General features: G+C 38.1%; 2 protein-coding genes across 2 annotated transcripts in view; one reads left to right on the top strand and one right to left on the bottom strand.

The window, feature by feature from the left end:
- The window catches only part of LOC106090296 (uncharacterized), an 878,040-nt gene that overhangs the window by 304,819 nt on the left and 545,263 nt on the right, over nucleotides 1-27,958 (bottom strand). The gene's annotated exons all lie outside the window — the stretch shown is intronic.
- Nucleotides 25,876-26,259, top strand: LOC131994098 (probable insulin-like peptide 1). Its single transcript, XM_059360383.1, has 2 exons — nucleotides 25,876-25,980; nucleotides 26,041-26,259. The coding sequence occupies exons 1-2, from the start codon at nucleotides 25,920-25,922 to the stop codon at nucleotides 26,247-26,249; spliced, it is 270 nt and encodes an 89-aa protein (XP_059216366.1). The 5' UTR covers nucleotides 25,876-25,919; the 3' UTR covers nucleotides 26,250-26,259.

Here is a 27,958-nt window from a genome sequence, read left to right as displayed (position 1 = left end):
AGCCACTGTCTGCTGAATATTAATAGTTAATTTTGCTTTTATTGAAGCAGAAATTCTGTTATTGCAGCAGTAGTACTGCAATATTAGAGCAGCAGGCGTATTGCTGAAAAGTCTGTTTTTGCTGAAAATGACTGCTGCTTAATTATGAAGGGGATGTTAGAAGAAACAAGTAAGAGCGTGCTAAGTTCGGCCGGGCCAAATCTTATATACCCTCCACCATAAATCGCATATGTCGAGTTCTTTGTGCGGAAGAATTGTAATGCTATTGGAGCTGTATCAATTTAAACTGCGATTCGGACCATAAAGGAATTGAACGTTGAAGACCATAGTAGAAGTTATCTTGCAACATTTCAGCCAAATCGGATAAGTATTGTGCCTTATAGGGGCTCAAGAAATAATATCGGGAGATCGGTTTATATGGGAGCGTTTCAGGATATAGGTAGATTCAAACCATATTTGACACTAATGGTGAAGGCATGGAAAAGGCCGATGTACAAATTTCAGCCAAATCGGATAAGAATTGCGCTTTCTAGACGCTTAAGAAGTCAAGATCCCAGGTCGGTTAATATGGCAGTTATATCAAGTTATTGACCGATTTGAACCATATTTAACACAGTTACTGAAAGTAACAACAAAACACGCCATACAAATTTTCAGCCAAATCGGATAAGAATTGCGCCCTCTAGTGGCTCAAGAAGTCAAGATCTAAGATCGGTTTATATATATCAAAACATGGACCAATATGGCCCATTAACAATCCCAATCGACCTACACCAGTAAGAAGTATGTATGCAAAATTTCAAGCGGCTAATTTTACTCCTTCGAAAGTAAGCGTGCTTTCAACAGACAGACGGACAGACAGACATGGGTAGACCATCTTAATATGTCATGATGATCAAGAATATATATACTTTATGGGGTCTCTGATGAATATGTCAACTAGTTACAAACAGAATGACGAAATTAGTATACCCCCATCCTATGGTAGAGGGTATAAAAACAAAACACAAATGTAAATGTGTGTCTCAGTGGATGTTTACAACCACCACTGCCTAAAATAATCAAAACCTGTAAGGAAGGACAAAAGTCGGGCGATGCCGACTGTATAATACCATACACCTACCCTATAAGTACAATGTGCGGCGATTCTAAACTAATTTTGATGGACCTCGGCGGATGTTTTCATATGGGTTGTTAAACAATCCGTATCACATTTCGAGCATATGTTCAAACTATGGTTGACAAATGACAACATTATTGCAAATTAGCCAAAATCTGTCGAACATATATATGAGAGCTATATCTAAATCTGCACCGATGAAGGGAAGATTGGTCAATAAATGCGTGGAGTTAAAACCGGGCGATTTACATATACAACAGCTATATCAAAATCTAAGTCGATTTCTATGAAATTTCCCATAAATATCGAGAGTCAAAAAAAAATCCCTTCTGCCAAATCGGTTAGCAAATGAGCATTTTATTGGAATATTTCTCAAAATCGGAAGAACATATAAACGGGAGCAAATATCTTAATCGGAACCAATTTAAAGCAAACTTCTCATACATTTTGACTACCATTGTAAGCGCATTTATTAAGCAATCATCCCAAAACTTTGTACAACGCCTTCCTCGACGAATATATATATATATATATATATATATATATATATATATATATATATATATATATATATATATATATATATATATATATATATATATATATATATATATATATATATATATATATATATATATATATATATATATATATATATATATATATATATATATATATGTGTGTGTGTGTGTGTGGATATATATATGAGAGCTATATCTAAATCTGAACCGATTTCTTTGAAATTCACTAATAGTGCTGAGTCATAAGAAAATCGTTTCTGCTAAATTTCTAGAGATCCGGTTAACAAATGATCTTTTCATTGTATTATTATTGCAAATCGGACGAACGTATGCATGGGAGCTATATCCAAATTTGATCCGATTGTTTCCAATTTCAATAGGCTTCGTCTCTAGGCCGAAAAACATGCCTGTTCCAAATTTGAAGACTATCGGATGAAAATTGCGACCTATAGTTTGTACACAAATTAACATGGACAGACGGACAGACAGACGGACGGACGGACAGACAGACAGACATAGCTAAATAGAATCAGAAAGTGATTCTGAGTCGATCGGTATACTTATCAATGAGTCTATCTCTCTTCCTTTTAGGTGTTACAAACAAATGCACTAAGTTATAGTGGTACGGGTCACAGTTGTGGTGTAGGGTATAACAAGTAACAGGCAACTACAAAAAGTAGCATACATTTTTTTTCAATTTTCTAATACAGCAGAACTATGTTTGCCGAAACAGCAGTAATGTCTGTTTCCCATTTTCAGCAGACAAAAACTGCTGTTTTAGCAATCATATTTGTTTCCTCATTAAAAAAAAAATAACTTGCGTGTGCCCTGGTACGAATTTCGCACTACGAAAGCAGACGACAAGAAAATTAGTACTTTATATAAAGCAAAATGTACCCGAATACATGCATTGTACAACGTGCACTCACCGAAGTCCGATCAATCTTTCATTTTGCTAAAGGGCTCATTTTATCCATTCATTCATCTCGTTACTTGGTGTCTTGTTTATCAGTTTTACTCAGTTCTCAATTGCCTTATACAATGTTGTATTTTTAAATGAAGAGTTCAGTTCTTGAAATACTCTATAGTTGTTAGTGTGTCTTGAAAGCAGAAATGAATGGTCTTGCGCAGGCCTTTGATCTGAACCGATCTGGGCCGTATTGAACAAGAAGGTCAAGAGGTTTAGCGATCTGGGTCGGTCGTATTGTTCAAGTATGTCGAGAGTTCTTAAAAAATCACTGTCTCAAATCTCAGCGAAATCGAATAATAAATGTGGCTTTAATGGGCCTAAGACCTTCAATCATCAGATCGGTCTATATGGGGGCTATATCAAGATATAGTCCGATGTAACTATCTTCGAAAACAAACTGCCTACGGACAAAAAAGAATCTGGGCAAAGTTTCAGCTCAATACCTTCGATATCTTTGGGTAATTCTAGTGTTTCCTCACTCATTGTCCATACATCGTTATCGTAATGGGTATAGAGGTTAAGATTTTCGGTAACCAGAGGCAACGGATTTATCTTCCCGCCTTTTTTCACTCGTACATGTATCTTCTTAACTCAGCATTTATCCAGCATTCGATGTCCTTTTTGTTAGTTTTTGTTATTTAGATATCCTAATCTTAACATTAAGTGCATTATTTTCATTATTAGTAAAATTTGGTCATGTATTAATGTGTGTGTGGTAGGGTGCGAACTGTAATAAGATACCCCTACATTTCATAGATACGATAATGTTTTATTTTCCAACAACGCCAACAGGAAAAGCTTTGAGAATAGGTCTAATTTTTAATGAAAATGAGTGCGCTAGTGAGAGTAAGAGAGAAGGAGTCAACAGTAAGGAACAAATTTCCCAGCACAATGGTTCAAATTCCATGACTGACAAAGGATGGAAAAAGGATAATCTTCTTCCTGTTTTATGGAGTTCTTAAACTCAGATAATGCAAAATACAAAGTGAACCAACCTAGACCATCATTGCTGCCGCTGGCTTTGAAAAACCCAGGGTTGTTTTGTTTTAATAAAATTATTACTTATTATGATGGAAGGAAAGCCGTAAATGTTGCTCATATTGCTCTCTTGTTCACTTGCTTGCTTGCATACTACGACAGCAGCAGCTCATGTTACGTATCCGTGTTTTGTTGTTATTACAGAGCAAACTGCGTCTATAATGAACGGGATGAAATTAATTAACATTACATGCTAATGAAATTTTAATGTCCCTTTTAGGAGCGGAAATCATATCAGACCATAATATATAAATTTGCAGTTAACTGTTGCTCCTTGCCATTGGCAGACTGCGTTTGCCGCCTGGAATTTACTTTCCCATGTATATTTCCAAGGGGAATGTGTATACACTAAGGTGGATCAATGGGAAAATTCAACAAAATTAGATGCATTTTTAATAGGAAAGTGGTATATGCACAATGACGATAAAACTATCACTCTCTATCCCACTTTTATAGGAATTCATAACAAAAAAAAAAAATTAGCATGGATGTGCAGGGTGCCCCAGAAAAACCAACTTACAATAAAACAAGTAAAAGCGTGCTAAGTTCGGCCGGGCCGAATCTTATATACCCTCCACCATGGATCGCATTTGTCGAGTTGTTTTCCCGGCATCTCTTCTTAGGCTAAAAAGGATATAAGAAAAGAGTTGCTCTGCTATTAAAACGATATCAAGATATGGTCCGGTTCGGACCACAATTAAATTATATGTTGGAGACCTGTGTAAAATTTCAGCCAATTCGAATAAGAATTGCGCCCATTGGGGCTCACGAAGTAAAATAGAGAGAACGATTTATATGGGATCTGTATCGGGCTATAGACCGATTCAGAATATAATAAACATGTTTGTTGATGGTCATGAGAGGATCCGTCGTACAAAATTTCAGGCATATCGTATAATAATTGCGACCTCTAGGGGTCAAGAAGTCAAGATCCCAGATCGGTTTATATGGCAGCTATATCAGGTTATGAACCGATTTGAACCTTATTTGACACAGTTGTTGAAAGTAAAAATAAAATACGTCGTGCAAAATTTCAGCCAAATCGGATAGGAATTGCGACCTCTAGAAGCTCAAGAAGTCAAATCCCCAGATCTGTTTATATGACAGCTATATCAGATTATGGACCGATTTCAACCATACTTGGCACAGCTGTTGGATATCATGACGAAATACTTCGTGCAAAAACTCATTCATATCGGATAAGAATTGTGCCCTCTAGAGGCTCAAGAACTCAAGACCCAAGATCGGTTTATATGGCAGCTATATCAGGTTATGGACCGATTTGGACCATGCTTGGCACAGTTGTTGGGTATCGAAACAAAACACGTCGTGCGAAATTCCATTCCAATCGGATAAGAATTGCGCCCTCTAGAGGCTCAAGAAGTCAAGACCCAAGACCGGTTTTTATGGCAGCTATATCAGGTTATGGACCGATTTGAATTATACTTAGCACAGTTGTTGGATATAATAACAAAACACGTCGTGCAATATTTCATTTCAATCGGATAAGAATTGCGCACTCTAGAGGCTCAAGAAGTCAAGACCCAAGATCGGTTTATATGGCAGCTATATTAGGTTATGAACCGATTTAAACCATATTTGGCACAGTTGTTGGATATAATAGCAAAACACGTCGTGCAAAATTTCATTTCAATCGGATAAGAATTGCGCACTCTAGAGGCTCAAGAAGTCAAGACCCTAGATCGGTTTATATGGCAGCTATATCAAAACATGGACCGATATGGCCCATTTACAATACCAACCGACCTACACCAATAAGAAGTATTTGTGCAAAATTTCAAGCGGCTAGCTTTACTCCTTCGGAGGTTAGCGTGCTTTCGACAGACAGACGGACGGACGGACGGAAGGACGGACGGACGGACATGGCTAGATCGACATAAAATGTCGCGACGATCAAGAATATATATACTTTATGGGGTCTCAGACGAATATTTCGAGTAGTTACAAACAGAATGACGAAATTAGTATACCCCCCATCTTATGGTGGAGGGTATAAAAAAGTACTGCAGTCATTGTTTTAATATTTTTATACCCTCCACCATAAGATGGGGGGTATACTAATTTCGTCATTCTGTTTGTAACTACTCGAAATATTCGTCTGAGACCCCATAAAGTATATATATTCTTGATTGTCGCGACATTTTATGTCGATCTAGCCATGTCCGTCCGTCCGTCCGTCCGTCCGTCCGTCCGTCCGTCCGTCTGTCTGTCGAAAGCACGCTAACTTCCGAAGGAGTAAAGCTAGCCGCTTAAAATTTTGCACAAATACTTCTTATTAGTGTAGGTCGGTTGGTATTGTAAATGGGCCATATCGGTCCATGTTTTGATATAGCTGCCATATAAACCGATCTTGGGTCTTGACTTCTTGAGACTCTAGAGGGCACAATTCTTATCCGATTTGAATGAATTTTTGCACGAAGTATTTCGTTATGATATCCAACAACCGTGCCAAGTATGGTTGAAATCGGTCCATGACATGATATAGCTGTCATATAAACAGATCTGGGGATTTGACTTCTTGAGCTACTGGAGGGCGCAATACCTATCCGATTTGGCTGAAATTTTGCATGACGTATTTTATTTTTACTTTTAACAACTGTGTCAAATAAGGTTCAAATCGGTTCATAACCTGATATAGCTGCATTATAAACCGATCTGGGATCTTGACTTCTTGACCCCTAGAGGTCGCAATTATTATCCGATATGCCTGAAATTTTGTACGATGGATCCTCTCATGACCATCAACAAACGTGTTTATTATGGTCTGAGTCGGTCTATAGCCCGATACAGATCCCATATAAATCGTTCTCTCTATTTTACTTCGTGAGCCCCAATGGGCGCAATTCTTATACGAATTGGCGGAAATTTTACACAGGTCTCCAACATATAATTTAATTGTGGTCCGAACCGGACCATATCTTGATATCGTTTTAATAGTAGAGCAACTCTTTTCTTATATCCTTTTTTGCCTAAGAAGAGATGCCGGGAAAATAACTCGACAAATGCGATCCATGGTGGAGGGTATATAAGATTCGGCCCGGCCGAACTTAGCACGCTTTTACTTGTTTTATTTGAGAAGGAAATATACCAATTTTTTGCAGTCTTGAAACTGACATCGGGTAAATGGCTACCCACTGATTAAGTCGATTTTTGGAACTCGTGTCCACTCTTTGCAGCATATCAATTGGTATGTTGGCGAGGCCGTCGCGAATATTGATCTTGAGGTGCGCTATGGTCCGTGGTCGATCTACAAAAACCAGGGATTTCAAATAAAATCATAAAAAGGAACAAGTGAGCGACCCACTATGGGCGAAATGACCGATCAAGTGCCGCAAAACTCGATTTTGAACTTTCAAACCCAGCAGCGGGTGCGTACTAAGCATTGCCCCGGGCTTTTTTATTGCATGATCAAACAGATTATAAATTTGCTATTGTCTTAACTAGTTAAACAAAAATTTCTGTTTTTCATTGAGGAGCCTATGTATTTACTTGAAAAAAAAAAAAAAAAAACACAAAACGAAAACAAGTGAAAGCGTGCTAGGCTCGGCCGGGCCGAATCTTGGGAACCATTCACCATGGATTCTGCTAAAAATTTATACAAAATAAATTTGGTTGAAGGGCATAATTTTTTTCTACATACAAAACTTCTGTCAAACCAGCAAATATTAAAGCTTCTAGGAACCGAACAAGGATGGTCGAGAGACCAGTTTACATGGGAGCTAAATCAGGTTATAGACTGATTTGGACCGTATTTGGCAGAAATGGTGGAAGTCGTAACAGTACAACGCATGCAAAATTTCAGCCAAATCGGACAAAAATTGTGGCTTGTAAGGACTAAAGAAGTCAAATCGGGAGATCGCTTTATATGGAAGCTATATCAGGTAACAGTCCAGTTCAGATCGTACATGGCACAGTTGTTGGAAGTCATAACAGAACACTACATGCAAAATTTCAGCCAAAAGGGACAAAAATTCATGCGGCTAGCTTTATGCGTTCGACCGCTATCGTGATTTCAACAGACGGACTGACGGACAGACAGAGCTAAATCGACTCAGAACGCTGAGACGATCAAGAATATATACTTTATGGGGTCTTAGACGAATATTTTAAGGTGTTATAAACGGAATGACTAGATTAGTATACCCTAATCCTATGATGGTGGGTATAACAAGTAAAAGCGAATCTTATACACGCTCCACCATGGATCGCATATGACAAGTTCTTTGCCTGATATCTCTTTATATGCAAACAAAGGATAATAAATGTGAATTGCTATCCTATTGAAGCTATATTAGGTGATGGACCCATTCGGTTTGGATGTTGGGTTAGAAGATATTAGAAGTTATTGTGCAAAATCTGATCCAAATGGGATAAGAATTGCGCCCTATAGGTTCAAGACCTAAATTCGGTCGATTGGAACCATATTTGGCACATATGCTGAAGGTCATAATAGGAGTAGCTTTGCCAACTTTCAGCCAAACCGGGAAAGATTAAGCTTCTAAAGAAGATCGGAGATGGGTTACATGGAAGCTCTAGAGCGAGCAATTCTAATCCGATTTGGCTGAAATTTTGTACAACGACTTCTCCTATGACCGTCAATATATGTGCTAAATGTAGTTTGAATCGGCCCATGACCTAATATAACTCCCATATGAATCGATCTCCCTTCTTACTTGACTTCTACTTTGGTCTCTATCCATCCAATGCAAGTATGGCTCGAATCGGTCCATAACCTATTATAAATCTAATAGCATATCAATTATTATCCATTATGCTTTGTTGCCTATAAATAAATACCGTGCAAAGAACTTGACCAATGCAATCTATAGGGGAAGGATATACACTCGGCCCGGGGTCACTTTTTTTTGAGTGTGATCACGTTTTCATGTGAAAATTAACGGCAGGTCGTATTGTTTGCTTTATATTCTGTCATGGTCTCAAATAACAGATTTTATAATAAGCTTCAAAGTTGGCATCAGCATGAAGCAAAAAATTTATTAAAAACAAGTAAAAGCGTGCTAAGTTTGGCCGGGCCGAATCTTATATACCCTCCACCATGGATCGCATTTGTCGAGTTCTTTTCCCGGCATTTCTTCTTAGGCAAAAAAAGGATAAAAGAAAAGATTTGCTCTGCTATTAGAGCGATATCAAGATATGGTCCGGTTTGGACCAGAATGAAATTATATGTTGGAGACCTGTGTAAAATGTCATCCAATTCGAATAAGAATTGCGCCCTTTGTGGGCTCAAGAAGTTAAATAGAGAGATCGATTTATATGGGAGCTGTATCGGGCTATATACCGATTCAGACCATAATAAACACGTATGTTAATGGTCATGAGAGAATCCGTCGTACAAAATTTCAGGCAAATCGGATAATAATTGCGACCTCTAGAGGCTCAAGAAGTCAAGACCCAAGATTGGTTTATATGACAGCTATATAAGGTTATGAACCGATTTGAACCATACTTGGCACAGTTGTTGGATATCGTAACAAAACACGTCGTGCAAAATTTCATTCCAATCGGATAAGAATTGCGCACTCTAGAGGCTTAAGAAGTCAAGACCCAAGATCGGTTTATATGGCAGCTATATCAGGTTATGGACCGATTTGAACCATACTTGGCACAGTTGTTGGAAGTCATAACAAAACACGTCGTGCAAAATTTCATCCCAATCGGATAAGAATTGCGCACTCTGGAGGCTCAAGAAATCAAGACCCAAGATCGGTTTATATGGCAGCTATATCAGGTTATGAACCGATTTGAACCATACTTGGCACAGTTGTTGGATATCATAACAAAACACGCCGTGAAAAAGTTCATCCCAATCGGATAAGAATTGCGCACTCTAGAGGCTCAAGAAGTCAAGACCCAAGATCGGTTTATATGGCAGCTATATCAGGTTATGGACCGATTTGAACCATACTTGGCAAAGTTGTTGGATATAATAACAAAACACGTCGTGCAAAATTTCATCCCAATCGGATAAGAATTGCGCACTCTAGAGGCTCAAGAAGTCAAGACCCAAGATCGGTTTATATGGCAGCTATATCAGGTTATGGACCGATTTGAACCATACTTGGCACAGTTGTTGGATATCATAATTGAAGAAGAATTGCGCACTCTAGAGGCTCAAGAAGTCAAGACCCAAGATCGGTTTATATGGCAGCTATATCAAAACATAGACCGATATGGCCCATTTACAATACCTATACGACCTACACTAATAAGAAGTATTTGTGCAAAATTTCAATCGGCTAGCTTTACTCCTTCGGAAGTTAGCGTGCTTTCGACAGACAGACGGACGGACGGACGGACGGACGGACGGACGGGCGGACAGACGGACGGACATGGCTAGATCGACATAAAATTTCATGACCATCAAGAATATATATACTTTATGGGGTCTCAGACGAATATTTCGAGTAGTTACAATCAGAATGACGAAATTAGTATACCCCCCATCTTATGGTGGAGGGTATAAAAATATATATATATATTATGAGCATAGGTACCCATTTAATAATTATGTAGTGGCACAGCTACAGACGCAGGCACATACAACAGGGTTCGTAATATTAACATCAACAAAGGATATGAATCTGTTAGAAACATATACCACCACCATACGCACAGACGCAGATGAGCACAAAAGAAGGAAGTAACAAGAAATATGACAAAGCATCACAAATTTAATAGTAGTACTGACTTCGTTGCAAACCACTTATTGTATGGTAGACGATGAAAGTGGGAGCAATATAGGCCTTGTCAGTCCTTGGCCTTCAAAGCGAATAGACTTTTGAATGTCAGATCCTTTGGTTTCTTACCAAAACAACCAGTTTGTTTTTTTACCACTTTTTTTATTTCACTTTTCTTTTACGGCGATTAATAATGATATTGAAACAGATATGCATTTGCCTATTGTGATTAATGAAAGTTGGCAGAGGCCACCGTAGCGCAGAGTTTAGAATATCCGCCTATGAAGTTGAATGCCTGGGTTCGTATCCTGGCGAGAACATCAGAAAACTTTTCAGCGGTGGTTATCCTTTTTTTATGAGGAGCTTTTCCTGTGCTGTTCCTTAATGGAATGTTCATGGGCAAATTTGCATTTGCATTGCAGATACATTTAAGGCCTTTTTCCCTTTAGCATTCAAACGGACTGTGCTGTGCAGGCACATCCGTTTTATACATAAAGGATATCTGCAGCATATTGCTTCACAGTGGGTGGTGAATTATGTTTTTACTTTGTTATGTTGTGAATGCGCTTGGATCTGTGTGTTTTTATCGCGGCTCCTTGTTTATGGTTTGATACTGTGAATAGGTAAATTATCTTGACTAGAAAGCCAACTAGCAATACTTGATGTTTCTGTTTCGTTACTTCGTCCTTTTCTTATTTTATAAGACGACAATAAATATGTTAAACAAATATAAATTTTTGTTTAAAACTAGGTGATTTTTAAACAAGTCATATAGGCCGGGAGTAGGATGGCCAGTTGTCCAAAGAAAGAAGTCGGGGAACCCACAATTATATGTCACGATAAGTGGGGATTCCTCTAAACCTTTTTAAATTGAAAACAGTTAAAAAGCATTACATTCGGACGGACCGAACTTTGGATACCTACTACCTCGGGTTTATATGTTAACCACCTTTCGCCATAATCCGGATAAAAATGCTGAACCCATTGCAGCTATATTGAAATATGGTTCTATATGGACCAAACTCGGCACGCAGGCCGAGTGGTCTAACAAATACAATTCACTGTTCAAAATGTTAAAACAGAATATTGGTCAATATGGCAGCTATATCCTATGCCAAATTTTAGCGAAATCGTATAATAAATGCGCCTTTCATGGGCTCAAGACCTTAGGTCAGGAGATCACGATACGGAAGTTGAAGGGTCTAACACAGCTTACTGTGCCAAATTTCGGGTAATATATGCTCCTTTTAAGGACCCACGACCTTAAATCGGGAGCTATATCTAAATATAGACCGATTTTAAGCATAAAGAGCATGGATGTCGAAAAGCCTGACATAGGTGCTTTTGACAAATTTCAGCGAAATCGTGTAATAAATTCGCCTTTTATGGGCCCAAGACCCAAAATTGGGTGGTCAGTCTATATGGCAGCCATTTCCAAATATAGCCCGATCTTGATAATATTCAGTACGAAGATCGAGGACCCTAACCCAAACCAAATTTCAGCGAAATAGGCTAATAAATGTGGCTTTAATGGGCTTAAAACCTTAAATCGACAGATCGGCCTATCTGGGGGCTATATCAATACATATTCCGATATAGCTCATCTTCTAACAAAAAAACAAAAAATCTGTGCAAAGTTTCAGCTAATGATCTTTATTTTAAAAGCTTGTAGCATGATTTCAACAGACAGACGAACAGACGGACGGACATGGCTAGATCGTCTTTGATTTTTACGACAATCAAGATTATTTATACTTTATAGAGTCGGAAATGGATATTTCGATGTGTTACAAAAGGAATGACAAAATGAATATACCCCATCTTTCGTTGGTGGGTATAAAAAAATAAGTAAAAGCGTGCTAAGATTGACCGGGCCGAATCTTGGGAATCCACCACCATTGATTCTTGCTAAAATGTATACAAAATAAATTAATTTGAAGGGCATAATTTTATTCTATTTACATACCACTTCTGTCAAACCAGCAAAAATTAAAGCTTCTAGGAACCAAGGATGATCGAGCGACCAGATTACGTGCGAGCTATATCAGGTTATGAACCGATTTGAGCTGTACTTGGCACAGTTATTGGAAGCTTTAACAGAACATTACATGGAACAATTTTAACAAAATTGGACAAAAATTGCGGCTTCCAGGGGCTCAAGACGTCAAATCGGGAGATCGATTTATATGGGAGCTATATCTAAATCTGAGCCGATATGACTGATTTGTAATCCCCAGAGATCTAAAGGGTGATTTTTTTGAGGTTAGGATTTTCTGCATTAGTATTTGACAGATCACGTGGGATTTCAGACATGGTGTCAAAGAGAAAGATGCTCAGTATGCTTTGACATTTCATCATGAATAGACTTACTAACGAGCAACGCTTGCAAATCATTGAATTTTATTACCAAAATCAGTGTTCGGTTCGAAATGTGTTCATTCACTGTAACGTTGCGTCCAACAGCATCTTTGAAAAAATACGGTCCAATGATTCCACCAGCGTACAAACCACACCAAACAGTGCATTTTTCGGGATGCATGGGCAGTTCTTGAACGGCTTCTGGTTGCTCTTCACTCCAAATGCGGCAATTTTGCTTATTTACGTAGCCATTCAACCAGAAATGAGCCTCATCGCTGAACAAAATTTGAACACATTTCGAACCGAACACTGATTTTGGTAATAAAATTTAATGATTTGCAAGCGTTGCTCGTTAGTAAGACTATTCATGATGAAATGTCAAAGCATACTGAGCATCTTTCTCTTTGACACCATGTCTGAAATCCCACGTGATCTGTCAAATACTAATGCATGAAAATCCTAACCTCAAAAAAATCACCCTTTACATCAATATTTCTATGCAAAGTTTGAAGCAGCTAGCTATGTCCTAGATCAATATGTCGAGGTGTTACCAATGGAATGACTATATTAGTATACCCCCATCATATGAGGGTTGCGAGTTATAACGGTACTATGTGAAAATTTCATCCAATTCGGATGAAAATTGAGGCTTCCAGGGGCTCAAGAAGTCAAATTGGGTGTTTGGTTTATACGGGAGCTATATTAGGTTATAGACCTATTTAAACCGTATTTGGTACAGTGGTGCAAAATTTCAGCCAAATCGAACAAAAATTGCGGCTTCCAGGGGCTTAAGGAGTCAAATCGGGAGATCGGTTTATATGGGAGCTATATCCAAATCTGAACCGTAATGGCCCATTTGCAATCCCCAATGACTTACTTCAATATTTTTATGTAAAATATCAAGCGCTTGCTTTACGCGTTCGACCCCTATCGTGATGTCGACAGACGGAATATATATACTTTACTAGCTGACCCGGGCCCGCTCCGCTGCGCCTTCTTTTACTTTATATGGAACAAAAGTTTCCTTGGAATATATATTTTCGACAATTAAAGAGCTTTTAGTGAAATACCATTCGACGAAAATAGTATATCACTTGACTAATTGTTTAACAATATAAGTGCCTTTGTCCGAATCCTATATGATTTTTATTGGTCTACGAATTTAAGTTTGGATGTAAGGTGTACTCCATTCTTAAAATACTTTATTTCAGCCCGCTAGTCTCATGATATTTGATTTAGGGGTGTTTTCGGGGGTGAGGTGGTCCCCCAGGCACGTGGCCCTGAAAATATATCAGCATTGTGCTCTTCTTTCAAAAACCATTTATTTAAACCATATTGCCATTGGTTTAGGGGAGTTTACACGATGAGGCGTCCCCAAAAATGGGTTATCAAATTCGTTTTCTAATCTTAAATACCACATATTGGCATGGTCGAAAAATTTTTACCCTTTGCGGGGTGTTTTGGGAAAGGGGTGATTCCATGGTCCTAAACTTGGATATCAAATTCGTATTCTACTCCCAAATACTTTAATTTGAGCCCCATCTTGCGATGGTCGCTAAAAAATGGCTGCTTGTGGGGTATATTGGGAAAGGGGTTGACCCCCAGAAAATTGGTCCTGAAAGTGGGTATCAATTCATGCCGTACCCCCTAATACCTTTCATTTAAGCTCCACATTGACATGGTCGGTAAATATGCCCGATTTAGGGGTGTTTTGGGGATTGGGGTGGTCCCCCAAACACTAAGCTCGGAAAATATATCAGCAACGTACTCTGTTCTCATATATCTATATACCATTTATTTGAACCCCATACTCCCATAGGCCTCAAAATTGGATATCAAATTCGTTTTTTAATCTCATTTAAACTCCTTATTGCAAAAGTCAGCAAATATGTCCGGTTTGGGGTATTGGCCGTAAAAACTATATATATTTAGTTCCACTCTCTTTACGACCCAAATTGTCTTGGTAAGCAAATACGTCCTATTTGGGGGTTGTTATGGTGGTGAGACGTTCCCCAGACAGTTGGTCCCTAATGTTGATATCAGTTACGTGGTCTACTCCCAAATACCTTTAATTTGAGCCCCATATTTCCATAGTCAGCAAACATGACCGGCTTGGGGGGTGTTCTTATTTGAGCCTCATATTGCAAAAGTCAGCAAATACTTCCTATTTGGGTGGTGTTGTGGGGGTGGGGTGGCTCCAAAGACGCTTCCTGAATATTTATATCAGATTCGTTCTTTACTCCCAAAGTCCTTTCATTTGAGCCCCATATGGCTATGGTCGTAAATTTGTCCCCTTTGGGGGATGTTTTTGGTGAGAGGCGGCCCCCCAAACTCTTGGTCCCATATTTGGATATCAGATTCGTATTCAACATTCAAATACCTTTTATTTAAGCCCCATATTCCCATGGTCAGTAATTAAGTCCTGTTTGGGGGGTGTTTTGGGAAATGGGTGGACCCCTAGAAACTAGGTCCCACATTTGGATATCAGATTTGTATTCTACTCGCAAATACCTTTCATTTGAGTCCCATATTGCCATGGTCGGTAAATATGTCCGATTTAGGGGTGTTTTGGGGGTTGGGTGGTCCCCCTAGCACTTGGTCCGACAATTGGATATCAGATATGTTATCTTATCCTAAATACCTTTCATTAGAGTCCCAAATTGTCGTGATTGGTCTTAATGTATGTTTGGTAGGTTTTAGGTTGGGGTACCCCATCTGAAATTTGGATACCAAATTTTTATTTTTAGTGTACTATGTGAGAGCACACAAAATTTCGCTTAAATCGCACCATCCATCTCCCAGGTCTGGTGTTTCTGTAAATTAGGGTAAGGGGAAGGGTCTTCAGATATCGAAAAATGTAGTACCATATTTTCACCACGGGATCATTATGCACCATCTGTGAAAATTTTTAAAAAAATCGGTTCAGCCGTTTCTGAGTCTATAAGGAATACACAAACATACAAACAAACACAAATTGATTTTTATATCCTCCACCATAGGATGGGGGGTATACTAATTTCATCATTCTGTTTGTAACTATTCGAAATATTCGTCTGAGACCCCATAAAGTATATATATTCTTGATCGTCATGAAATTTTATGTCGATCTAGCCATGTCCGTCCGTCTGTCCGTCCGTCTGTCTGTCGAAAGCACGCTAACATCCGAAGGAGTAAAGCTAGTCGTTTGAAATTTTGCACAAATACTTCTTATTAGTGTAGGTCGGTTGGTATTGTAAATGGACCATATCGATTCACGTTTAGATATAGCTGCCATATAAACCGATCTTGGGTCTTGACTTCTTGAGCCTCTGGAGTACGCAATTCTTATCCGATTTGAATGAAATTTTGCACGACGTATTTTGTTATGTTATCCAACAACTGTGCCAAGTATGGTTCAAATCGGTAAATAATCTGATATACCTGCCATATAAACCGATCTTGGGTCTTGACTTCTTGAGTCTCTAGAGTCCGCAATTCTTAGCCGATTGAAATGAAATTTTGCACGAGGTGTTTTGTTATGTTATCCAACAACTGTGCCAAGTATGGTTCAAATCGGTCCATAAACTGATATATCCGCCATATCTCGGGTTTTGACTTCTTGAGTCTCTAGAAGGCGCAATTCTTATCCGATTGGAATTGTGCACGACGCTTTTGTTATGATATCCAACAACTGTGCCAGGTATGGTTCAAATCGGTTCAAAACCTGATATAGCTGTCATATAAACAGATCTGGAGACTTGACTTCTTGAGCTTCTAGAGGGCGCAATTTCTATCCGATTTGGCTGAAATTATGCATGACGTATTTTATTCTTACTTTCAACATCTGTGTCAAATAAAGTTAAAATCGGTTCATAGACTGATATAGCTGTCATATAAACCGATCTGGGATCATGACTTTTTGAGCCTCTAGAGGTCGCAATTATTTTCCGATTTGCCTGAAATTTTGTACGACGGATTCTCTCATGACCATCAACATACGTGTTTATTATGGCCTGAATCGGTCTATAGCCCGATACAGCTCCCATATAAATCGATCTCTCTATTTTACTTCTTGAGCCCCCAAAGGCGCAATCCTTATTCGAATTGGCTGACATTTTACACAGGTCTCCAACATATAATTTAATTGTGGTCCAAACCGGACCATATCTTGATATCGCTCTAATAGCAGAGCAAATCTTTTCTTATATAATTTTTTGCCTAAGAAGAGGTGCCGGGAAAAGAACTCGACAAATGCGATCCATGATGGAGGGTATATAAGATTAGGCCCGGCCGAACTTAGCACGTTTTTACTTGTTATATATAAGGTTTTAGTATGGCAAATATTTTTTCAAAATTGTACACTAAAAGAAAGTGGCAGAAAAGATGGGCGTAGCATTTCTAAGACCCAAAATTATAAATATCATAACCACAATTTCTGCCATAATTAGCAGAGGTTTTATATCCAACTTCATTGGAAGAGGGGTATAATCAAGGGGTTTAGGTCCATAAGAGAGAATAAGAAGAAACTTGGACACAAAAGGTATTTTTGACGCCGTTATATAGCTGCCGAATATGGTCTAGATCAAACTGTATTTGGATACAAACGCTGGCATATAAACCAATAACCCAATTTAGGATCTTGGGCCTATAATTTGGAATAGGAAGTAGTTTCGGTCAACTATCATCCACAATGGACTATACTTGATTATAATAGGTTATTTGCTTAACATAATAAGCAACTTCGGGCGACCGGTTAACATGGCAGCTAAACCTGGCTTAGATCATACTTAGCATGCAAAGAGCTTCATCGAACCTGTAGCCATGTTGCCAGCGTACTTGTATTACCAGTGCGGGGGTTGTAGGTTTGATTCCTATCAGAGACCTGGTTTGTTACAACTGTGGTATCACAAAGGAATAAAATGGTCAAGTTAGTCTGTTTAGATCAGCCTAGTCACTCTAACCTAACACTGATGTAGAAGATCATAAAAAAGTACCATGTTAAAAATTTCAGCCAAATTGCGCACTTGAGGGGCACAATCCTGGTTTTAGAGTTTCTGTAGTTAACTAATTTGACGAATTGAGCTTAGCTCTTTTTTATACCCACCAACATAGGGTGGGAATATACTAATTTAGCCATTCCGTTTGTAAAACCTCGAAATATCCGTCTAAGACCCAAAAAAGTATATATATTCTTGTTCGTCTCGACGTTAAGAGTCGATCCTGCAATGTCCGTCCGTTCATCTGTCCGTCTGTCGAAATCACGATAGCGGTCCAACGCTTAAAGCTAGCCGAGATGAATATGAAACACAACACTTTTTATACCCTCCACCATAGGAAAGGGGGTATACTAATTTCGTCATTCTGTTTGTAACTACTCGAAATATTCGTCTGAGACCCCATAAAGTATATATATTCTTGATCGTCGCGACATTTTATGTCGATCTAGCCATGTCCGTCCGTCCGTCTGTCTATCGAAAGCACGCTAACTTCCGAAGGAGTAAAGCTAGCCGCTTGAAATTTTGCACAAAATACTTCTTATTAGTGTAGGTCGGTTGGTATTGTAAATGGGCCATATCGGTCCATGTTTTGATATACCTGTCATATAAACCGATCTTGGGTCTTGACTTCTTGAGCCTCTAAAGGGCGCTATTCTTATCCGATTTGAATGAGTTTTGGCACGACGTGTTTTGTTATGATATCCAACAACTGCACCAAGTATGGTTCAAATCAGTTCATAACCAGATATAGCTGCCATATAAACCGATCTTGGGTCTTGACTTCTTGAGCCTCTAGAAGGCGTAATTCTTATCCGATTGGAATGAAATTTTGCACGACATGTTTTGGTATGTATGGTTTAAATCGGTCCATAACCTGATATAGCTGCCATATAAACCGATCTTGGGTCTTGACATCTTGAGCCTCTAGAGTGCGCAATTCTTATCCGATTGGATTGAAATTTTGCACGGCGTGTTTTGTTATGATATCCAACAATTTTGCCAAGTATGGTATAAATCGGTCCATAACCTGATATAGCTGCCATATAAACCGATCTTGGGTCTTGACTTCTTGAACCTCTAGAAGGCGCAATTTTTATCCGATTTGAATGAATTTTTTCACATAGTATTTTGCTATGATACCTTTAACATTTGTGCCAACTATGGTTCAAATCGGTTAATAACCTGATATAGCTGTCATATAAACAGATCTGGGGACTTGACTTCTTGAGCCTCTAGAGGTCGCAATTATTATCCGATTTGCCTGAAATTTTGTACGACGCATTCTCTCATGATCATCAACATACGTGTTTATTATGGTCTGAATCGGTCTATAGCCCGATACTGCTCCCATATAAATAGATCTCTCTATTTTACTTCTTGAGCCCCCAAAAGGCGCAATTCTTATTCGAATTGGCTGACTTTTTACACAGGTTTCGAACATATAATTTAATTGTGGTCCAAACCGGACCATATCTTGATATCGCTCTAATAGCAGAGCAAATCTTTTCTTATATCCTTTTTTGCCTAAGAAGATATGCCGGGAAAAGAACTCGATAAATGCGATCCATGGTGGAGGGTATATAAGATTCGGCCCGGCCGAACTTAGCACGCTTTTACTTGTTGTGGTTCATATTCATCTCAGATGTGACTAACTAATGGTATTTGGGCATTGTGGAGTTATCTGGAGCTCGACGGGTATGGGGTATGGACACTTCTCATCACAAGACAAAAATAACCAAGTAAAAGCGTGCCAAGTCCGCTCAAGCCGAATTTTGGGAACCTACCATCATGGATTTTGCAAAGAATTCATACAAAATAAATTTAATTGAAGTGCATAATTTAATTTTACATACCTGCTCAATTTGAGCCAAATCGGACAAATATTGCGGTTTATATGGGAGCTATATCAGGTTACAGACCAATTCAGACTGTGCTTAGCACAGTTGTTGGAAGTTTTAGCGGAGTACTAGGTGCAAAATTTCAGTTAAATCGGAGAAAAATTGTGGCTTCCAGGGTCTCAAGAAGTGAAATAGGGAGATCGGTTTATATGGGAGCTATATCTTAATCTGAACTAATATGGCACATTTGCAATCTCCAATGACCTACATCAGTGTTAAGTATCTGTGCAAAATTTCAAGCTGCTAGCTTTACGAGTTTGGCCAGTATCGTGATTTCGACAGACGGACGGACATCGACTAGATCGGCTAGATCGACTCAGAACGTCGAGACGATCATGAATATATATATTTTTTGGGGTCTTTGACGAATATTTCGAGGTATTACAAACGGAATGACTTAGTTAGAATTGAATTTTGCCAATAGTATCGATAGAAAAAATATCAATTGATATTTTGACAAAAAATAAATTATCGATAGTGCCATCGATATTTTGCTAGCTCTAATCTTGAGCCTTAACCGAAATCGGTTTATAATTTCAATTTTTGCCTGATTTGGTATATAAAAATTTTAGGCCACCTTAGCGTAGAGGTTAGCATGTCCGCCTATGACACTGAACTCCAGAGTTCGAATCCTGGCGAGAAAATCGGAGAAAAAATTTCGGTCGTGCTCATCCCCTCCTAATACTGGCGACATTTGTGAAGTACTCTGCCATGCATAGAAGCCATGTAAAAATTTCTCCCTAAAGAGGTGTCGCACTGCGGCACGCCGTTCGGACTTGGCTATAAAAAGGAGATCGCTTATCACTGAGCTTAAATTTGAATTGGATAGCATTCATTGATATATGAGAAGTTGGCCTTTGTTTTTTAATGTAATGTTTATGAGCAAATTTGCATTTGCAGAAATTTTTTGCGAAATTCATAGTGATGGGTTTCCAAGATTCCCGGCCGAATTTGGCACATTATTACTTGTTCTAGCTTACTTGCTTAAATGTTTAATGCCGACTAAATTATAAGTTCTATGGAAGTTGGTGCTGATCAGCAAAAAGTTTCAGTTTTCAAATGTCAAAGAGAAATGCGTATGCAAAAGATATGACAAGAAACAAATAGAAAATATAAAAGAGCATTTAATTACTTCACAGAACCATAATCTTTATTTATCCAATAACATCAACATGCTTCCGTATTACATAAGTATTCACCAAGACTTATAGACTGTGGCGACACCACTAACGTATTATAATGTCATCGTCTTGACTAGGAAATATATATTTTACTAGCTGAACCGGGCCCGCTCCGCTGCGCCTTCTTTTACCATTTATGGAACAAAATTATCCTTTGAATATTGGTTTTCAATTATTAAACAGCTTTTAGTGTAATACCATGCTACGAAAAAAGTATATGCATATCGCTTGACTGACAGTATAACAGTATGACTGACAGTATAACAATATTATCTGAATCCGATATGATCTTTGTTGGACCACGAATTCGCTCGGACGATTTAAGGCCATTCTAAAAAGGCTTTATTTCCGCCCGATATTCTCATGATGTCCGGTTTAGGAGTGTTTTCGGGGGTGAGGTGGTCCCATAGACACTTGGCCCTGTGCTCTTGCCTAAAATACGATTTATTTGAACCCCATATTGCCATTGGTTTAAGTATAGTTTATAGGGTTAGGCGTGCTCCAAACACTTGGACCCAAAATTGGTTATCAAATTAGTTTTCGAATCTCAATTATCTATCATTTGAGCCACATGTTGGCATGGTCGGCAAATATTCACCCTTTTATGGGGAAAGAGCGGATATTCGTATTCTACTATCAAATGCTTTTATTTGAGCCCCATATTGCGATGGTCAGTAAATACTTGCTGTTTGTGGTCTATTTGGGGAAAGGGGTGGACACCCAGATTGGTCCCGAAAATGGGTATCAATTTTGTGTTCTACTCCCTAACACCTTTTATATGAGCCCCACATTGACATGGTCCGTAAATATGCCCGATTTAAGGGTGTTTTGGGGAGTGTGGTGTTCCCCCAAACACTTAGCCCTAAAAAAATATCAGCATCGTGCTCTATTCTCATGTATCTATATATCATTTATTTGATCCCCATATTAGCATTGACCTCGAAACTTGATATCAAATTCGTTTTCTTATCTCAAATAACATTCATTTAAGCCCCTTATTGCAAAAGTCAGCAAATATGTCCGGTTTGAGGTATGGGCCCCAAAAACGATCAATATCGAGCTCCACTGCCTTGAAGACCCAAATTCTGGTGAGTAAATACGTCCTATTTGTGGGTTGTTATGGTGATGGAACGTTCCCTAGACAGTTGGTCCCGAATGCTGATATCAGATTCGTCGTCTACTCTCAAATACCTTTCATTTGAGTCCCATTTTTTATAGTCGGTATATATGACCGATTTAGGGGACAACAGGATATCAGATACATTTTCTAATCTTAAATACCTTTCATTTGAGTCCTTTATTGTCGTTATTGGTGTATATATATATTTGGTAGGTTTTGGGGGCGGGGCGACTACCCCCCCCCCCCCCCCCCTAGGTACCCAATCCGAAATTTGGATACCAAATTTTTGTTTGTAGGTTACTATAAGAGAGCACGCAAAATTTCGCTTAAATTGCACCACCCATCTCCGAGATCTGGCGTTTCTGAGGGTAAGGGGGAGGGTCCGCCCCCCTTCAGATATCGAAAAATGTAATACCCTATTTTCAATACAGGATCGTTATACACCATCTGTGAAAATTTCAAGAAAATCGGTTCAGCCGTTTCTGAGTCTAAAAGGAACACACAAACAAGCATACAAACAAACACAAGTAGATTTTTATACCCTCCACAGTAAGATGGGGGTATATTACAATTATTTCGTCATTCTGTTCGTAACACCTTGAAATATGCGTCAAAGACCCCATAAAGTATATATATTCCTGATAGTCATGTCATTTTAAGTCGATCTAGCCATGTTAGTCCGCCTGTCCGTACGTCCGTCCGTCTAACTTTCGAAGTAGTAAAGCTATCGGCTTGAAATTTTGCACAAATACTTTTTATTAGTGTAGGTCGGTTGGTATTGTAAATGGGCCATATCGGTCAATGTTTTGATATAGCTGCCATATAAACTGATCTCGGGTCTTGAGTTTTTGAGCCTCTAAAGGGCGCAATTCTTATCCAATTTTATTAGAATTTGCACGTAGTGTTTTGGTATCACTTCCAACAACTATGCTATGTATGGTTTACATCGGTCGATGTTTTAATATAGCTGCCATATAACCGGATCTTGGGTCTTGACTTCTTGAGCCTCTAGAGGGCGCAATTCTCGTCCGATTTTATTGAAGTTTTGCACGTAGTGTTTTGGTAGCACTTTCAACAACTACGCCAAGTATGGCTTTAATCGGTCCATGTTTTGATATAGCTGCCATATAAACCGATCTGGGGTCTTGACTTCTTGAACCTCTAGAGGGCGCAATTCTCGTCCGATTTGGCTGAAATTTCCCAAGTTTCGGCTCTTTAGAACATTTACCTTTTGTTGTATTTCTTGAGCTCTCATAATTAACTTTTTAAAGAGTAGGACATGTTAAATTATTGAAATTGTCATTTATTATTGTTCAAAGTCGAACATATTGTACATAATTGATGTTTTTAATTTGTTCCCATATTTATTTGTAACTTTAACTTACCCTATTGAATGGCATTTTATGGGACATTAACACTTACCTAGAAATAAAGAAAGAAACGGCATTAGTTAAAATTTGTGAATTTAAGTTCTGAATTACAGTTAAATATATTAAAAAAAATTAATAATAGTAATTAACATAGACCGACAAGTAACAAATGCTAGAAGCAAATCAGTAGATAACATGAATTCATAACATAACATAAACATTTTCCCATTAACAAGCAACATTTTCATATATCAATGAAATGCTGCCCGATTCAATTTTAAACTCCTTTTTATAGCCGAGTCCGAAAAGCGCGGCGCTTAGAGATCTAAAGTAAAATTGAAAAGTCGACTTTTAGACTTTTTTCGATTATGAAATAGTCGATTTTTTTTCAGAAAATATAGACTTTGCGACTTTTTTCATTATTAATAATCGACTTCGGACGTTCAAAGTCGATTAAAGCAACAGATTTGATTAAACTTTCATACAATTGAATTTTTTGCTCATAACTAACGGAATAGTGAAAGAGCATTAATACATTGAAATGAAGGGTATATTCATTTAGTCATTACGTTTGCAGCACATCGAATTATCAATTTTCGACCCTACAAAGCACAAATATTTCTGATCGTCGTGAAATTTTAAGACGATTTCATGATGCCCGTGTATATTTTCGTCTGTATGTCGCTCTGTTGTAATCACGCTACAGCCTTTAAAAATTGAGTTATTGAGCAGAAATTTGGCACAAATCTATATTTTTATACTCACTACCATACGATGGGGGTAAGCTAATCTGGTCATTCTGTTTGTAACACCTCTAAATATTGATCTAAGACCCCATAAAGTATAGATATTCTTGATCTTCATCACATTCTGAGTCGATCCAGCCATGTGCGTCCGTATGTCAAAATCACGATAGCGGTCTAACGCGTAAACTTAGCCGCTTGAAATTTTACACAGATACTTCTTTTTTTTCGTGTATTAAGTAAAGAGTGGTATGATTTCTATAACTTAAATAAGTTCTTCGGATTGTCTTTAAGGTTCGTAGGGCACAGTTAGCTCTAATAACTAGTTTAGTAATCTTGAGCGAAAGACTGCAACAATTTTTTTAACGAAACTGGGAGATTTAGAGAGTTTTAGCCGAAATTCTTCAATAAATTGGAATAGGAACAGGAGGCGAATTCTCCTTCACAAAGCTTCCGAGAGTTTTTAAATGTGTTTGAATACGATGATCTGAAAGGAACAAACCTGACCAAATGTATGTTTTTATTTGAAAAACCATGGTTAAACGCCCCTGGAGGGAAGTTTTTGAACATTATGGTCCATAATTACGAATGAAGTTTGCATGTTGTGAACCACAAATGCTTTCCTTGCGTTTTCCGTTGTATGGTGATCCAATATTTTCTAACAATTAGGAACCACAAAATATCACGCTAAAATCATAATGTTACTTCCATCAGGATAACTTCTGAGGCGTATGTAAGTATTGGTGTAATCACTTTCCTGTAGAGCCCCATTCTCCTCGGATTCAAGCCCCATTTTGAGTCTACGACCCGTCTGCATAGTGCCCAACATCTGTGAACCTTCTCAGTACGCTCCTGAATATGACACTTCAAATTAAGTTTCCTGTCCCAGATAACTCCTAAGTATTTGGCCCTGTTAGATATAAAAATCGTTCTATTGAGGAAACGTGGTTCCTCAAATTGACTCTCCATCGTCTTTCTTGTGAACAGGCAGATTTCAATCTTCTCTGGGTTAACGTTGATACCCCTGGGTCTATCCCAGTCGTATGCCACCTGCTAAACCCATTTGGCCCTTCTCATATCTGGTTCAGATCATTACGTCTTACCATCGTAGCAGAATAAGCTATTTATGACGGTCACCCATAGGAGTGGCGATAAAATGACCGACTTACGCTCCGTAAAAATCGAAGTCCTCGTGTTAAGACCGTACCACTTCACGCTTTATGTGATAGCCGCAATTCCCGCGTACAGGACCGTGTTAAGGTCAGGGCACCGGAAACAGAACTCATCATCGCTGTCCTCAATTAAGATGCTGGACCGGTTTTGTTTTTATCTTCGATTGATCCGCGTAGCAAATTGTGTCCCTTGTAACATTGTCTCGTACTCGACCTCGAATGTCGTCCCAGATATGGAATAGTATGACAGCCATGTAAAATGTTCTCCTCAAAGATGTGTCGCACGGTGGCATGCCGTTCGGACTCGGCTATAAAAAGAAGACAGCACTCATTGATATGTCAGAATTTTGCCACTGTTCTTTAATGGAATTTTCTCCTACTACTAAATTTCAAAAATTTGCAATTTAGTAGTAGGAGAAAACTGTACAAAAAATATTTAAGAGCCTTCTATTTAAAAGCCTTATTACAAAAAATTATTCAAATATTTGCATATTATAAAAATCCTGTGTGGGAAGACATGTGTGCTATTATTGATATGCACTTGCTATAAATATTGAAACCCAAAATTATAGAAAGTAGTCAATAATTACACCTCACTGATATAACACAAGCATTAAGACTTAAAAATTGTGCTTAAAATATGAAACTGGTAAGCGTTTTTATCTTTATCGCTGCTTTGTACGGAATTCACGGCTCACGGTTTTGTGGCCCTTCGCTGACACAAGTATTAGAAATGGTCTGTATTAATGGCTATAACCCAATGACATTAAGTAAAAAATCTAGCAGTACACTCGGTAAATACGTCTGTAAACTATATCTGACATAACTTCATAAAAATCTACTCTTTTTCCCAGTAACCCATGATTTGGATATTCCCGACAAATTGAAAGAAATGGATGGTATGTCAAATTTGAACACTGGTACTGTTTTAAATGACTTGCTTTATGGTAACCACGTTAACACACTGACGAAAACACGAAGGCAACGGCATTTGCCTGGAGTCTACGATGAATGTTGTCGTAAAGATTGTACCCTGGATGAATTGGCCGGATATTGTTTGTAATGCGTATATAATTGATAAGAATCCTCGACCTTGGAAATATATTAATGTATCCAATAGATGAGAATTTTATGTTTCATAACACCTATATTTTAAAACCAAATAAATTAAAGCAAATTTTTAAGTTGTAAGTAGTTCTTACTGCACATTATTTTACAAATATATGTATTCCGTAAAGTCATCAAAGAGAAGAAGTGAGAGACCCATTGCTAAGTAAACTGATTACTTATGGCACACTTTCAGATCCGATGTAGGCCTTTCCGTCAGCCTAAATTCGTATACAAAGCCCCCATTTGATTTTCTTGAAATTTGACAGAGCTTGCTTTAGAGATATAAAGACGAATCCTCTTTAAAGTCGGGGGATATCTTTATGGTGCGGCACCCAAACCAGGTGAATTTTAAACTGTTCAGCCATCTCTCAATGATTTCCGTGTAACATTTTAAATATGACCAGTCTTAATTCCTTAGAGTACATCCCAAATCCCATATGTCAAGTTATACGGGAGCTAAATTACTATATAGAGAGACATACAGGGTGGCTGATGAAAGCCGCTACCAAAAAAAAATGTAATAACTTTTTTTCTATTTAATAATAATAATTTAATAATTAATTTAATTAATTAATTAATTAATTTAATTAATAATAATTTAATAATTAATTTAATAATTTAATTTAACATGAATAAAAGAAAAATGTATTCCATACACCGAAAAAAAAATGTAGCAATATTCATCATTGTAGCAATATTCATCAGCCACCCTGTAGCTCATCTAAATACTTAAGACGATCTTGATGGTTCCACGATAGAAGCTACGTGAAAGGCTACTTGCTTCTACTATTCCTGTGGTATCACAATCGACTAAAATGGCTATGTGAGTCTGATTTAAGCCAAAATTCAAAATTTCTGCCAAACCAGACAAAAATGTAAACTTCTAAAAGCAGTAGAAGGCTACTCGGGTCCTAATATTCATGTTTTATTTTCCGATTTATTTAATTCCATTTATAAGATGTCACTTACTTACCTTACTCCAACTATCATGGATATTTCCTCATACGTTGAATGACCTGAGGTCGTAAGTCTCGTCCATTCATATCATTATCTTATCTATGGTAGTAATCCATGGAATAAAAGGACCAAATCCGGGATCCAAACTCCTTAAAACTAACTAAACATTTATACCAAGCCTACTTAAAACTATCTTGATCTAAGAGCGTTGAAACAATCCAGAAGCTATGTACAAACCATATAAGTAAAATAAAATAAAATACAACGATACAAAAAACACGGTGGCACACGCAAACCGGGAAGACCAAAAACCCGATGGAAAGATAATATGGTGGGAGACACCTCGAAACTTGGTGTCAGAGATTTTAGAATGAGCGCAGAATATTGAGGCGCTTCGAACGCTATTCTACGTTCGGCTAGTGGAACAAATGTTCTGTCATAGCCAATTATAGTAAGTAAGTAATATATCTTTCATCCGATATGCCCTTTAAAGCTGGAGATAGTGGGTTCTCTTGGTATGATCTTTACCAAATTTGACACGAAGTGCTTTTTTTTGTCGTCCAAATATGTGCTCAATATTTCATCACAATCGGATCAAATTTAGATATTGTTAGGTTAGGTTAGGTTGAAAAGAGGGTGCAGATATTAATCCGCCCCATGCCACATTGGCTTGTTGTGCGCTCTAAAAACTAATAAGTAACATCT

This window comes from Stomoxys calcitrans, chromosome 1, assembly GCF_963082655.1.
Source record: "Stomoxys calcitrans chromosome 1, idStoCalc2.1, whole genome shotgun sequence".
In the NCBI taxonomy this organism is placed as follows: Eukaryota; Metazoa; Arthropoda; class Insecta; order Diptera; family Muscidae; genus Stomoxys; species Stomoxys calcitrans.
Note: the sequence above shows the minus strand (reverse complement) of the source record. Positions and strands in the feature narration are given on the sequence as shown.

Bases quoted from the DNA above. Each gene is read 5' to 3' on its own strand.
- LOC131994098 (XM_059360383.1), top strand. From the start codon at position 25,920: ATGGTCTGTATTAATGGCTATAACCCAATGACATTAAGTAAAAAATCT. The intron at 25,981-26,040 runs GTAAATACGTCT...TCTTTTTCCCAG, and splicing joins AAAATCTAGCAGTACACTCG to TAACCCATGATTTGGATATT.